This window comes from Nyctereutes procyonoides, unplaced genomic scaffold (assembly GCF_905146905.1).
Source record: "Nyctereutes procyonoides isolate TBG_1078 unplaced genomic scaffold, NYPRO_anot_genome, whole genome shotgun sequence".
Taxonomy (NCBI): domain Eukaryota; kingdom Metazoa; phylum Chordata; class Mammalia; order Carnivora; family Canidae; genus Nyctereutes; species Nyctereutes procyonoides.
In genome coordinates, this window is record NW_026575051.1 from 5,001,696 (window position 1) to 5,017,508 (window position 15,813).

At 44.8% G+C, this 15,813-nt stretch overlaps 1 protein-coding gene and 1 pseudogene across 1 annotated transcript in view; one reads left to right on the forward strand and one right to left on the reverse strand.

The window, feature by feature from the left end:
* The window catches only part of SRPK1 (SRSF protein kinase 1), an 87,262-nt gene extending 84,914 nt beyond the window's left edge, over positions 1 to 2,348 (reverse strand). Inside the window, 4 exon segments of the mRNA XM_055329815.1 lie at positions 1,673 to 1,796; positions 1,799 to 1,886; positions 1,888 to 2,189; positions 2,192 to 2,348. Of these exon segments, the coding sequence (XP_055185790.1) occupies positions 1,673 to 1,796; positions 1,799 to 1,886; positions 1,888 to 2,189; positions 2,192 to 2,267 (590 nt within the window). The 5' untranslated portion in view covers positions 2,268 to 2,348.
* LOC129512523 (peptidyl-prolyl cis-trans isomerase A-like) lies at positions 1,717 to 15,813 on the forward strand (annotated as a pseudogene).

The following is a 15,813-nucleotide window of genomic DNA, read 5'->3' on the forward strand; positions in this document are numbered from 1 at the left end:
TCCAAAAGTAATGAATATCTGGTGCTAAAAATAATATTATCAGGGTGCTTGGCTGGCTCAGTTGGTAAAGCATGCGACTCTTCATCTCAGGGTGGTAAGTTCAAGCCCCACGTTGAATGAATGAATGAATATCACCTAGATATATTTTCCTCCCAAATGACAGGTTATTCAGGTTAATAGAAAATTAATTTCCATGTGGAGTGACCAGGACACATCATTCCTAAACAATACAGAAAATAATAAAATTACCATCTCCCTACCTCAGAAAATAAAACGTTTTATAACATTCATATCAGCTCCAGAGGGAATAACAAAACTAAGGCACATACAAAAAAAATGTAACATTTACATTCCCACTGGAGACAAGAACCAGGTTAGCTCCTCAGCTATTTCCATTAAACCAATCTGGGATTAAAAACTAGTTTTGGAATAATCCATATGTGGATAATCAAGAGGCAAACACACACAAACACATGTAGATAAACTCACATTTAAATGCATAGGTTACCTACCAAGCACCTTACAAAATAAAAAATTTCGTAAGACAGTTGACAGAAATGGAGCAAGCGGTGAGGTCACCTACCACATTAGCTACATTGATAAAAGTCATTACGTGCTCATCTCAAACATTAGGTAGCCACCAAGACCCACACTTACACACACACCCCACCCCGCATGTGGTAATATTCAGAAAGGTAACCTAGGAAAACCTCAGAAACTGCTCCTTTTACCAGCTCAAGAATGAAGTTGTATTCAACAAGTAAATGGTAAAGGGTCAAGAAAATAAAGCATTTCCCCCCTTCAATCCAAATTGTCTAAAAGACAACTTTCAGGACACTCGGCAAGCAAGCGCTAGTTTGAGCTAAAGTTCTTTAGACTAAGCCTCGCTGGCAGGAGCCCTCTACCGGGCGTTTCTCAGATGTGACCAACTTTAGTGTTTCCCACAGTAGCGCTAAACCACGGTTACGCATCCTGCTGATAAAACCGGACTTGAGGCACTGAACACCCCAAACCAGATTCACCAGCGGTGTGGCTAAAGGACTCTCCCGTCACTACTGTGAGGCCCACTCCAGCAGGGATCCGCACCGAGCGCGAGGACTTAGGGTTTGGAGAGAAGAGCAGCAGCACCAGACGCCGGCTGTGTGCTCAGTGGTCCGCCCGCACGCCGCAGGGAGGCGATGCGCCGGGCAGGCTCAGGAAGTCCACTAACCCAGGGGGAGAGCTCCATGCCCTCGTCTACAAAAGACGGCGTGCGGCGGGCAGACCCCAATGCTGAGAATCCACTAAAGAACTTCCCAACGGCCTACCGTGCTGACTTAGGGGTCCAGTTAGGACACCGGGAAGCAGGTAGGGAAGAGACCACAGTCCACACACTGATCAGGATCGACCAGCCCCGCCGGCAGGCCCAAACTCGGGGGGAGCTGGGGAGCTAAGGCACCGGACGGACTCCGGTCCTCCTCCGACAGCCCTGTCCAGCAGGCCCGGCGCCGCTGAGACCCAGGCCCGGCCCTCAGCAACACCAGCTCCGTTCCACACGGTTCACGAGGCGCGACCCTCCGGGGCCACTCGGAGGCCATGCGGCCGCGGGGCGCCCCAACCCGGCGCACGTCCAAGAGGTGAAACCAGAGGGCAGGAGGTGCGGGAGGAAATCCAAAGAAGGTACGAGACTCACTTCCTTTGGGCTTTGTCCTTCTTGGCCTTGGTCCTTTTCTTTCGGGCCTGGAGCGCAAGCACTGCAGGAGAGAGGGATGGATGAAGGGCGACCGTGGAGGAAAGGAGGCGACCAAGGTGAGGGGGAGACCCAGCAGGGGCGCGAGGCCCGGGTGCGGGGCCTGCCTGAAGGGCGGCTCCGGGGCGAGCGCCGCGGCTTCGGCCGGGCGGCGGGCGGCCCCCCCCCCCCCGGGTGCACAGCAGCGCCCAGGCTGGGGGCGCCGGCGGGGGCCCGGGCCGGGTCAGGGGGCCGGCGGGCCAGGGTCTGCCCGGGTCGCCGAGCGTCAGGCCCCGCAGCGGCCCCAGGACGCAGGCCGGCCTGGCGGGGAACAAGGGGCGAGGGCTGCCGGCGCGGGAGGACGCCGGGGCTGAGGGGCGCGGACCCGCAGCCCAGAGGCGGGGGGTGAGGGGCGGCGCCACCTCAGCGGGGGGGCGCCGCACGCCCGGGGACTGGACCGCGGCGGTTAGGAGGGGCTCCAGCGCTGACCCGGACCTCGCCCCGCCGGCCGTCGCCCCTCATGGCAGAGGCCGCTCCACCGCTCACCTTTCCGCTCCATGGCGAGACCGGTAACCGCCAGGCGCCTGCGCACTCGAGTGGCGGTGACTCCCGCTCCCGCCGCGGCCCGAAACCCAGCCGGCGCACACCCCGCCCTCCAGGCCCCGCCCCGCCCCGGCCCCACGACGGCGCGCGCCTGCGCGGTGAGCGCGGAGCCTACCACCTGCTCGCCAGGAGAGGGGGGGCTGTAAGGGACCGGGGGCGGGGAGGAGGGAAGAACGCCGCTGTGAATGCCGCACAGGTGCGGAGAACCGGCTTGGAAGCCTGGCGGGGTCAGGTTCGTTCCGCCGGCGGGGCGGCTGCCGCTGAGGAGAGGAGGACCGCGTGGCTTTGAGGGTTCCCTGTGTGCTGAGTCAGTGCTCCGCAGCCACCCCGGAGTCCGCCTCAGTTTCCTGGTCTGTAAAATGGATTTGGTCAGGCCTGCCCCAGTTTCTTCGCTGAGCTCTCGCGAGGGTCTGTTGAGACACTAGACAGAAAGAGAGAGAGAAAGAAAGAAAGAAAAGAAGAAAGGAAAGAAAGAAAGAAAGAGAAAGAAAGAAAGAAGAAAGAAAGAAAGAAAAAGAAAGAAAGAAAGAAAGAAAGAAAGAAAGAAAGAAAGAAAAGAGAAAAGAAAGAAGGTGGGGGGATTGTAAATGAGGAAGAAGGAAAAGTTGGAGCAACGCAGAAGACTGGAAAGAGGGAGCCTGTGACCCTCCCTCCTCACTCTAAAAGTGGAAACTTTAAAAGTGTGTTTTTCTTTTGAAATTTCGAGTTTATACGAAGGCTGTAAGGGAAGGAAGGGGGAGAATAAAAACAGCGTTTTCTCATTTTAACACTTAATCTTTTCAGTATGTGAGAAATATAGTTATCTCCTAGGATGTCTTTATACTTTTGTAAGCGCATTACCTCATTTGATATTTATGACAACCTAAAAGCAAAATATTGCCTCCACCATACAAAGAAACTAAAAATTGAAGGGGATGTGTACTCAATCTTGATGTCCCGATGCAAAGATTCAATCATCAAACCCGTATCATAAAACAAGGTTAGCAAAGTTTTTCTGTAAAGGGCCATATAGTACATTATGGCTTGTGGGCCATAGGATCTCTTTCTCAGCTACTCAGTTCTGCCCCTGGAGCTCAAAAGGAAAATAGAAAATAGGGGCTGTGTTCCAATAAAGCTTTATTTATGGTCCCTGACATTTGCATTTCGTGTAATTTTCACGTGTCATGAAATACTATTCTTCTGTTGGTCCTTTTCAACTATTTCAATCCCTCTTGGCTTAGGCCAACCCCTGTTGTAAAGCACTAAAGCTGGACAGGGTGGCAGCTCTGAAGACCTTTGCCCTGAAAGAAGTTAGACTCTATGGGGAAGACGGACAAGTAATTAATTGACTAAGAAGGGAAGATGAAAGTATAATAGTACTGCGCAAGTGAAGCATGGGGACTTGGGCGGGATTTTATTGAGCAAAGTAAATAATTAAATCCAACCACGGAGGAGGCAGCTTTTGAAGTGGGTCTTGGGAAATGTGTAAGGGTTTCCATAGATGGAGAAGGAGATGTTAGGCATTTCTGAATGAGAAAATCAATTGAGCAAAAAGGCACAGGTTTAGAAACCTAAGGCGGGGGCGGGGGCTGGTAACGACTGAAGTGGATCAAGTGGCATGTGAGGCCAGAAATGCAGGTTTGCCAAATTCAAAATTTAGATAATTAATATCTGTTGCATGGAACCTGAATGATAACATTTCTGGACATATTGCCAAAGAGGACAGCACCTGTTGGCCAAGGAAAACTGCATCCCAGTTTCCTCTCCACCCTACTTGAGAACAAAAGGAGAGCTGGGGCAGACAGTGAACCCCTGGAACCTGAGGATTCCACTAGCTTGGGAAAACCTCGTGTGATTTAGAAAAGACAGGAAAGCTGCGGTGGCTGAGAAAAAGTCCCAGATTGGCAAAGTATTCTCCACCAGAAAGTAAAGTACCTAAGAGGGTAGGGACACTGTTTTGAATTTTCCTTGATTCCTTTCCTGGATTTTCCTTGATCCTCAGTGCCTCGCATAGTATCCAGCTCTTAAGGGGCTTAAATATCTGTCTAATCAAAGAATAAGTGATGTGCAGTTTATGAGAAAGTTCTGGACGAGAGCGAGAAAACAATGAGAGGGACAACATGAAGCTGTGCTAGTACCCAAGTAGGTTACTGCAGATTCATCGGAAGGGAAATTCGTTTAACTTGGCATGAATTCATCATACCTATTCTGGCTCGGAGTAATCATTGCTTCTTTCTGTAAGAGCTTACTATTTAACAACCCATTTGAGAATTTTTCCAAAGTCGGTGTCATGTTCACTGGATTAAGTTCCCTGAATTGACCATTTCGCCCTTTTTTCATTTGTTTTTTTCCCCATTCTTTCAGCGTACTTCATTCTCCACACTTTTTCTAAACTCTGTGTAGTTGTTCATATGAGCTAGTTTGTACCCCCCCTTTCTAAAGCCTATGCCTTTAAGAAACAAAACAGATGTCCATGGGGTGGGGGGTAGGCAAACCCGGAAACAGACTCTTAACTAGAGAACAAACAAGGTCACTGAAGGGGAGGTGGGGGGGGTGTTAATGGGAAATGGGTATTAAGGAGGGCATTTGTAAAAAAATAAAAATAAAAAAAATTTTAAAATTTTTAAAAAAGGAGGGCATTTGTGATGGTGTTGCACCCAGCACTGGGTGTTGCATGCAAGTGATGGATCACCGAATTTTTTTTTAATTTTTATTTATTTATGATAGGCACACAGTGAGAGAGAGAGGCAGAGACATAGGCAGAGGGTGAAACAGGTTCCATGCACCGGGAGCCCGACGTGGGATTCGATCCCGGGTCCCCAGGATCGCGCTCTGGGCCAAAGGCAGGCGCCAAACCACTGCACCACCCAGGGATCCCTGGATCACCGAATTCTACGCAGGAAACTGATGTTACACTGTATGTTAATTAACTGGAATTTAAATAGAAACTTGAAAAAAAAAAAAAAAAGCCTGTGCCTTTTTTTGTGCTTCTTGCTTTAAATGTAACTTTAAAAATCACTCCCCACCCTCTCATCCCCAGTTTCACTGGGCTTGTGCCACTCTGGACTTCACCCTTCCTCCTCAAGTGGTGGCCCTTCTTACATGCATATCCCTCTTGCACAACTGTTTTTCTCAAGTTTATTTATTTAGTTATTTATTTATTTATTTATTTATTTATTTATTTTTAAAGATTCTATTTATTTATTGGGCAGAGAGAAAGAATGCATAAGCAGCAGGGGGAGAAATAGGCTCCCCACTCTCCCCACTGAGCCTGGACCCTGATGCAGGGCTAGATCCCAGGACCCTGAGATCATGACCTGAGCCGAAGGCAGACATTTAACTGACTGAGCCACCCAGGTGCCCCTGCTCAAGTTCTTTCAAAAGTAGAATTATTTGGAGAATGAAGCAGTGCCAGAATTTAATTTCTGAAAAGATCCCATTCCCCACGAGCTTATTTATGAAGACTCCCTTGGATCTTCCCTAATGCGTCTTTGAAGTTTTTGAAATGTGATCACCTAAGGTTTAGGACATATATTTCATTAAACCCAACATTCCCTGCTTTGGTTACCACAAATTTGTATTCTTTGTCCAAAGTTTTGATCTGAATTAAAACCAAAGTATTTGTGAGATGAAACAGACAACAGAAGAAAGTGGAACTGTATCAGATGCTTTATTTTGCAGATTCCTAGTAGATGTCTGCATAATTGGAGAACCCCAACAGAATCTTACACAGTTTTGTGAACTATATTGGGAAAACAATTATATTCTAGGCTTGAGTTTCAGGAAACACATGGCATGTTCAACAAACGAAGAGAATTGAATGAAAGGATTGAGATGTGAAAAAAAAAAAAAGGATTGAGATGTGGGTAAGGTTAAGAGAAATGAAGAAGGGATGATGAGGCATCCAGGGACTGACATTCCTAGGCTTGAAGGGACAAGGGGTGGAGGTGTTAACCAGAACCCAATAATACCTATGTTGGTCAACTTAGGGTTGCCAAAACAAAGTACCACAAATTAGGTGGCTTAAACAACAAAAATTTATGGTCTCACAGTTCTGGAGGCTAGAAATCCAGGTGTCAGTAGGACTGGGTCCTTTTGGGGACCACGAGGGATGGATCTGTCCTCTTTCCTTGGCTTCTAGAGGACTCTGTGTCTCTTTTTAGTTTCTTTTATGTATGTCTCAAACTGTGTCCAAATTTCTCCTTTCATAAGATCATCGGTCATACTGGATTAGGACTCATTCTAAGGATCTCCTTTAACTTGGTTACTTCTGTAAAGGCCCTATCTCAGAATAAGGTCAATTTCTGAGGTACTGAGGGGAGGGGTTAAGACTCCAACATATCTTTTCTGTTGTTGTTGGGGAGGGGACACAATTCAACTCATATCAGAATTGTAGTGAGGCGGGGCAGCCCCCGGGTGGCTCAGCGATTTAGCCCAGCCTTCAGCCCAGGGCCTGATCCTGGGGACCTGGGATCGAGTCCCACATCAGGCTCCCCGTGGGGAACCTGCTTCTCCCTCTGCCTATGTCTGCCTCTCTCTCTGTGTCTCTCATGAATAAATAAAAGATAAAAGGACATAACCACTGCCTAGCAGGAAATGAAATGCCCAATTTCTTTCTCCTCTTATCTTCTCAGACTAGTGCCTCCCATTGACTGAACCCACCTGGAAGTTAGAAGGCAAGGGTGCCTGGGTGATGCAGTCCGGGCAAGCCAGCCTCCCAGGGCACAGGGAGGGTGGAGAAGGGTGGAGGGTTCATCTGGAGGGGCAAACAGAGAATATCCAGCACAGCCTGTCTGGGCAGTCTACATGATACACCCAAAGTGGCTAGCACTTTCCAAGCAAAGTAAGCCAGCCTTTTGGGCTCCCTGGTCCCTGAAAAGGCTTGAGAACCAAAGCTGCTTGGAGATAATCCCCTTTCTGGCTTTTTTTTTTTTTTTTTTTTTTCCCCCATAAAAGCTTAAGCTTCACAAGGAAACTGTGCTGGAGCAAAGGGTCGGGGAGACGAGGTAGGAGAGATAAAAGAATAAAAACTTTGATTTGGTGGAGTGGGGAACTAAATGAGTTCTTTGCAGTCTCAGTGCTCTGTTCTCTTGGATGCTCTGTCCACAGCAGCAAAGTTGGAGGAGAGAGGAGATGATCTAGCAATGAGGAGGTTACAGAGATCGGTGGTTCCAGAGGCAGGTAGAGCCCTTGCTCTGCTTCCTGGAGGTGCTCTGGGGAGAGAGCCAGGTGTTGCAAGCTGGCCTGAGCTGATCACATCCAACTCTGCATTCTTTTTTGTTACTAACAATACCTTCCAGCGAAGTTTGAAGGGATGAGGAATTGTCTGCCTCACATCCTCACTCCCGCATATGAAAAGTTGCAGACTAAAATCTGCCACACACACACATTTGTCAAACATTTGTTTGCAAGCAGGCACAAAAACAGATCCTGTGACTATGTACATTCTTTGAGGTCTCTGTCCTTTTGGATGCTCTGGCCACTGTGTGAAAGCTTTACTGCTCCCCCCACTCCCCATGGGGTAATTATCACAGAGGCAGGACTCTGTCACCTGCAGAGTAGGCATCAGGGAACCAGAGAGAGGGTCTTTTGTATAATTCATTATGCTATTCCAATCCTGATCAACACCAGAGGTGTCAGCAGAAGCAGGTTTCCTTTTTTTTTTTTTTTTTTTTTTAGAAGCAGGTTTCCACTTGTGAGATGAGTTGCCTATTAATTTGCGTAATGGATGTTACTTTTTTTTAAAGCTGCTGTTGGCAGAATTTATGTAATCGATGACTCTGAACCCCTTTGTTGAAGCCACCTTCTGATTAGAATGTTCGCAAACTACTCCTGGCCTGGGAATTGCAGATTAGACTATAAACCGCACCTGGGTGTAACTATAAGTAACTAGCATCTACAAATGTTATCCGGTCTTTGTCAAAAGTTTTCATACGCCCAAGTATTTTATTTTGAAAAGGTGGATTCATTTCTTTAAAAATGCCAATTAAAAAAAAAATAAATAAAAATGCCAATTAAAAAAAGAAAGAAAGAAAGAGTCCATCCCTAGGGGAATGGATTAAAAAAGTTATACAACACATCCCTTCTAGGTGAGTTGCCAAAACAGGGATACATTGAATTCTAAGTTTCTGTAAGTACCGGAAATACATCCTCACCTAGACTATGCTTCTCTTTCCTTGATTCCAATGGTGAATGTCAAAATATTTTAAGGAAGATTGCAAACAACATGAGGTAGAGTGCCCCTCTGAGGCTGCCAGGCCAGGCAAAGATGCTCCACTATACTAAATATGTTCATGGAGCCGTGCAGACTTGCACAATAAAAACAACGGACTGAAGATCAAAAGTATTTTCCCTATTTTCTGAGCAAGGCATAAACCTCCCAGACTCTCTAAGGGGACCCCAGGGAGAGGAAGTACGTAATGAGAGCGATTTAATTTCTCCAGCTTGGCAATCTCAGGTTCAGAGCAAAGGCAGTATAGGAAAAACATAGAAATATGACTTATGCACTTGAATTCTGATTTCTACCTGCGATGCAATGTTGAATCCATTTTGCTTTTCTTTCTTTCAGATACTTCTCACTGCATCACCCTCGTGATGAACATTCATTGAGCATCCACTGCAGGCCAGGGCCGTGAGAAGCAGAGAAGGAAAAAAGCCAACACCTTGCCCTCTAGGACTTAATAGCTAACTCATATAATAATTACTATTTGTCCCTCGGCTGTCAAAACAACTCTACCAAAAATAGGTGTTATTATCATCCTCTCTGGCAGATGAGGAGACTGAGGCACAACCAAGTTCACGCAAGCAAGGAAGAGGCAGGGTTTTGAATATAGGCCGTTGGGTTCTGGAATCCACACTCTTGGCTACACACCATATCACCTAGTTTAGTGGGGGATGGACATATAAATAAATAATTCACACAGTGCTTAATGTACCATGGGAGCACAAAAAAGAGGCCCACTCAGCTCAGGGTCCTAGGAAGGATGAGGAGAGAGGCATCTCTTGAATGAGATGACACCTGGACGGCAGTGGAGAGCATGAATAGATGTCAGCTGGGAATAGAAAGAGGAGAAAGAAAACTCCAGCCAGATAAGACAGCATGGTATTGGAGGGTGGGGCGAGGGGGAGCAGAGACACCATAGAATCACTGGAGAATAAAATGCCAGGGGAGCGATAGGGAAGTTTGCTCTTCAATTGTTTGCTGGGCCTCTTCTATGCACAGGACTATTCTTGTTGCTGTGGATATAGCAGGGCTAGAGCATCAAAGGAGCTTCAAATTGAACTTCCAAACATTTTGCACCCTTACTCACTGAAATAACTTTTAAACTACCACCATGCAAAACATTCAACAAACTGGAAACAGAAGGGTGCCTCCTCAATCTGATAAAGAGCATCTGTGAAAACCCCACAGCTAACATCATATCTAATGGTAAGAGATTAAATGTCTTCACCCTAAGATCAGGTATAAGACAAGGATGTCCACTCACACCACTTCTATTTCAGTGTTGTACTGGAGGTTCCAGCCAGGATCACTAGGCAAGAAAATTAAATAAAAGCATACAAATTGGAAAGGAAGTTGACACTTCGAAATACAAGTGTTACATCAGCTTTGAATGCCAATTTGATACCTGCATCTATCCATTAATATAAGCAAAAAAGTAAAATTACTTTAACTACAAGAAATTTTACATTACTTTTTTTCTCCTTGAACTTGTAATTCTATTCCATTTTACTGTCACAGAAGCTTATCCTAAAGTCATATAATTTTATACTTTAAAGTCTTTATTGAAAGTTGAGAATAGAGCACCCCTACGATACAGCAATTCCACTACTAGGTATTTACCCCAAAGATACAAATGTAGTGATCCAAAGGGGTACCTGCACCCCAATGTTTATAGCAGTAATATCCACAATAGCTATATGGAGACCCCAGATGGCCATCAACAGATCAATAGATAAAGATATATATGTCTACACACACACAAACATACATAGACACACGCACACACACTGGAATACTACTCAGCCATCAGAAAGAATGAGATCTTGCCATTTGCAATGACTTGGATGGAATTAGAGGATATTATCCTAAGTGAAATAAATCAATTAGAAAAAGACAACTATTATAAGATCTCACTCGTAGAATTTAAGAAACAAAACAGAGGATCATGGGAGAAGGGAGGGAAAAATAAAACCAGAGCAAATGAGAGAGGGAGACAAACCATAAGACACTTTTTTTTTTTTAAAGATTTTATTTATTCATGAGAGAGAGAGAGAGAGAGAGAGAGAGGCAGAGACCTAGACACAGGGAGAAGCAGGCTCCCTGCGGGAGTCCAATGTGGGACTCAATCACCTGACCCCAGATCACTACCATCTACAAGGTAGATGCTCAGCCACTGAGTCACCCAGGCACCCCCCTATAGGAGACTCTTAACTGAGTCTTGCTGGAGGGGAAAGGGGTGGGGAGATGGGATAACTTGGTGACAGGCTTTAAGGAGGGCCTGTGATGTAATGAGCAATGGGTATTGTATGCAACTAATGAATCACTGACCTTCCTTTTTTTTTTTTAATTTTTATTTATTTATTTATTTATGATAGTCACAGAGAGAGAGAGAGAGAAAGAGGCAGAGACAGGCAGAGGGAGAAGCAGGCTCCATGCACCGGGAGCCCGACGTGGGATTCGATCCCGGGTCTCCAGGATCGCGCCCTGGGCCAAAGGCAGGCGCCAAACCGCTGCGCCACCCAAGGATCCCAATCACTGACCTTCTTAAACCAATAATACATTATATGTTAATGAAATGAATTTAAATTAAAAAAGAAGGTATGAGACAGGAATAAAATCTCACCTGGGCAAGAAAATAACTGCAAAGTATTGGAGTTGGAAATAAAGTCCAGTTGACTTATGATGAAAAAAAAAAGTCTTTATTGATCATCCTGTCATACTTCTCTACCACATAAATGTGCATTTACATTGAAATTTAATTTTTGGGATCCCTGGGTGGCTCAGAGGTTTAGTACCTGCCTTTGGCCTGGGGCGTGATCCTGGAGTCCCTGGATCGAGTCCCACATCGGGCTCCTTGCATGGAGCCTGCTTCTCCCTCTGTGTCTCTGCTTCTCTCTCTCTCTCTCTCTCTCTCTCTCTCGTAAATAAATAAAACCTTTAAAAAAAAGAGAGAGAAATTTAATTTTTAAAAACATTTTGGAACTAAACATCCTGAGATCATAATCTTTTAAAAACTTTCCTTTAAAAAATCTTTTAGGGGGATCCCTGGGTGGCGCAGCGGTTTGGCGCCTGCCTTTGACCCAGGGCGCGATCCTGGAGTCCCGGGATCGAATCCCACATCGGGCTCCCGGTGCATGGAGCCTGCTTCTCCCTCTGCCTGTGTCTCTGCCTCTCTCTCTCTCTCTCTGTGTGTGACTATCATAAATAAATAAAAATTTATTAAAAAAAAAAGGCAGTAAATTAAAAAAAAAAAAATCTTTTAGGGACGCCTGGGTGGCTCAGCAGTTGAGCATCAGCCTTCGGCCCAGGGTGTGATCCTGGAGACCCAGGATCTAGTCCCACATCGGGCTCCCTGCATGGAGCCTGCTTCTCCCTCTGCCTATGACTCTGCCTGCCTCTCTCTCTGTGTCTCTCATGAATAAATAAATAAAATCTTTAAAAATAAATAAATAAACAAATAATCTTTTAAAATCTTTTAAAAACTTTCTTACCAAAAAACAAACAAACAAACACTTTCTTACCTATTGTTACAAATATTCTTATTGCAGGATTAATCAAAATAATGTATAGCATCATTTTTTGATACATGGAATTTTATTGCAAATGCATCTCATTAGAATGGTAGGTGATTTTTCTCGAAGAGTCCTGCATCATTCCATTCCATTTCTTTCTTTCTTTCTTTCTTTCTTTCTTTCTTTCTTTCTTTCTTTCTTTCTTTCTTTCTTCCTTCCTTCCTTCCTTCCTTCCTTTCTTTCTTTCTTTCTTTCTTTCTTTCTTTCTTTCTTTCTTTCTTTCTTTCTTTCTTCTTTTTCTTTCTTTCTTTTTAGTAATGGCCAAGAAAACTGGCCCATATAAAACAGGTGGATGGGAACCAAAAGGGTTTTGCTACAGTAATATAGTTCTTGGTGTTCTTTTGGAACTCCTTCCAAATAATTTGCCAAAACCCTACAGTAATCATCACCAAAGCTTGTTTTAATCACTCATCACCTGACAATTCCTGGAGGTGTTTATTCAATTTTGTCAAAATCAAATAATGGGAAACAATCTGAATTGCAAAGAGATGTGTTACCTGGTCATTAAAGTTATTTACTTTCTAATTCAGACATCAGTATTTCATTATGTCCCTTTGTTTGAACCCCTGAAGGGAAGTCAGTGTCTGGGACAAAGGTTGCAGGAGCTTGTGTTTTTCCATGAGAATTTACAAGCAGTTAAAGCCCTTTTCTCCCCCCCCCTTTTTTTTAATGAAAGAAAAATACACCTGTCTGAATTAATCCTTGCAAAACGCCCTTTTCCTGCTGGCTCAGATTTAGTTCCAAAATGGCATTTGATTACATAGTATAAAGGCCCTGCGAAACCACATTCAACATTTTTTGATACACTTGATCCATATTTGGCTTCTGCAGAAGATAAAGAAGATAAGCTTAGAGGGAGAAGATGACCTAGTATTGGAGATGGGGTTGACACCCCTCCCATTGCACATGCATTGCAATGTACATACATTGAAGCCACTGCACAGGTTAACTTGTATTAACTAGGACCAGAGTTAGCTCATGGATTGCCTGAAATAAGCAGGGATAATTTTGCCATTTCATAAACTAATTGTGACTCAGAAGAGGACACAACCACCCTGTGTTTGCAGTCACGTAGGCAGAAGCAACATCAGGTATCTGGAGACAACTATGCCCACGATAGCGGACTGACTGGGAGCTTGGGAAGTCTATCCACAGACTGATTACATACACTGCCTCATGTCTGATTTGCTTCTGATTCCAGGTAATCAAGAAAACAGAAGCCTTTCTTGAAGGGAGAGCTGCAGGCACATTTTTGCTCAGGGACTCTGCCCAAGAGGACTATCTCTTCTCTGTGAGCTTCCTTTGCCACTGCAGATCCTTTCGTGCCCAAATTGAACAGTAGAACCACAAACTTTAGTTCTGATGTCCATGACCTGTGTGTATTTCACTCCTCTGCTGTAACAGGGCTTTTGGAACATTAAAAAGATTCCAGTTCTTGCATATATTTTGAACCATTGCTTACTATATCACTAGACGACTTTCCCTTTTAGTCTGCAATATATCCGCCATTCAATAATCTGCAGATGCACTGCATATAATGGAATTGATGGGCTTCCTTTACCATCAATGGTGCAGAATTTTTAAAAAGAGTGTAATTAGGGCAGCCCCGGTGGCACAGAGGTTTAGCGCCACCCGCAGCCCGGGGTGTGATGCTGGAGACCCGGGATCGAGTCCCACATCAGGCTCCCTGCATGGAGCCTGCTTCTCCCTCTGCCTGTGTCTCTGCCTTTCTCTCTCTCTCTCTCTGTGTCTCTATGAATAAATAAATTAAAAATCTTAAAAAAAAAAAAAAGAGGGTAATTATAAGGGTACCTGGGGTACCCAGTCGGCCGGGTGTCAGACTCTTGGTTTCAGCTCACATCCCGATCTCAGTCAGGGCCCTGGGATTGAACCCTGTATCAGGCTCTGCACTGAGCACAGAGTCTGCTGGGGAGTCTCTCTCCCTCTCCCTTGGCCCCACCCCTGCTTATACTGTCTCTCAAATAAATAAATAAATCTTTTTTCTTTTTAAATATCATTATAAACAAAAAGTTGAGTGTGCCACTTAACAAAGAGTTAAGAGAGAACTCTCCTGCTCTCAAAGGGCATTAACTAGATCTGCTTTTATGTGCATCGGACAGTATACCTACAGCAAGCACACATGTCACCTTTAGGCTTTTTCAGGACAGTATACAAGCTTAGTGTTAGTATCTGTCAGATGTGATCTGTTGTTACTTAGATAAATGTGGTGCCTATTGAGACAGCAGAGGATAAAGCTACAGGTACAGGCTGTCAGTAAGGTTACAAAAATATTTTGCTGATTTAGCTAACAGTTTGGTTTTTAATGTCTGTGGTAATTGAGTGAGGCAACTCTGGGGCATTTGCTATGAGGAATTCTACTTCTTACTGAAGAGTGAATTATTAATATTAGATGAGTATTTCACCAGTATGTCTAATGTTTAGGGTTTTTTTTTAAAGAATTTTTCTATAGGGATCCCTGGGTGGCGCAGCGGTTTAGCGCCTGCCTTTGGCCCAGGGCATGATCCTGGAGACCCAGGATCGAATCCCACATCGGGCTCCCGGTGCATGGAGCCTGCTTCTGCCTCTGCCTATGTCTCTGCCTCTCTCTCTCTCTCTGTGTGTGTGTGACTATCATGAATAAAAAAAAAAAAATTCTTTTTTTAAATATATTTTTTAAATTTTTATTTATTTATGATAGTCACAGAGAGAGAGAGAGAGAGAGAGGCAGAGACATAGGCAGAGGGAGAAGCAGGCTCCATGCGCCGGGAGCTCGACGTGGGATTCGATCCCGGGTCTCCAGGATCGCGCCCTGGGCCAAAGGCAGGCACCAACCGCTGCGCCACCCAGGGATCCCAAAAAAAAGAATTTTTCTATAAATTTCTCAAAGCAGAAATGCTTGTAGTTCTGTAAATTAATCTTAGGAAGTCCAAAAAATAATAACTATCTTCCTTTTAGAAAAAAATGCAATTTTCTGGCCACAAGGGCATAGTAGAATTCACTTACATGTTGATATAGTTTATATTCAGTTTCTTTGTCTCTTCTGCAAAAGATACTGTTTATAAGCCAGGTCTTAAAAATAATAGTTCTAAACTTCAGATTTATAAAGTTGGTAATAAAATTGTATTTATAGGTTAGGTATTAATAGTTTAATGTGTGCTTTAATTTAAAACAGACATTTGGAGCCTTGTAGACACTGCTGCCTTGGAGCCATCCACACCAATCAACCTTGATCAACCCCAAGAATCCATGGTGTTCTTTGACATTGCTGGTGAGGGTGAGCCCTTGGGTCCTGTCTCCTTTGAGCTGTTTGCAGACAAAGTTCCAAAAACAGCAGAGAACTTTCATGCCCTGAGCACTGGGGAGAAAGAGTTTCATTATAGTTTCCTGCTTTCACAGGATTATTCTAGGATTTCTATGCCAGAGTGGTGATATCACACACCATAATGGCACTGGCAGCAAGTCCATCTATAGGGAGAAATTTGATGATGAGAATTTCATCCTGAAGCACACAGGTCCTGGCATCTTGTCCATGCCAAATGCTGGACCCAGCACAAAGGCTTTCCAGTTTTTCATCTGCACTACCAATACCAACTGGGTTGGATGGCTAGCATGTGATCTTTGGCAAGACAAAAGAGGGCAGGAATATCATCGAAGTCAGGGAGCACTTTGGGTCCAGGAATGGCAAGACCAGCAAGAAGATCACCATTGCTGACTGTGGACAAATCTAA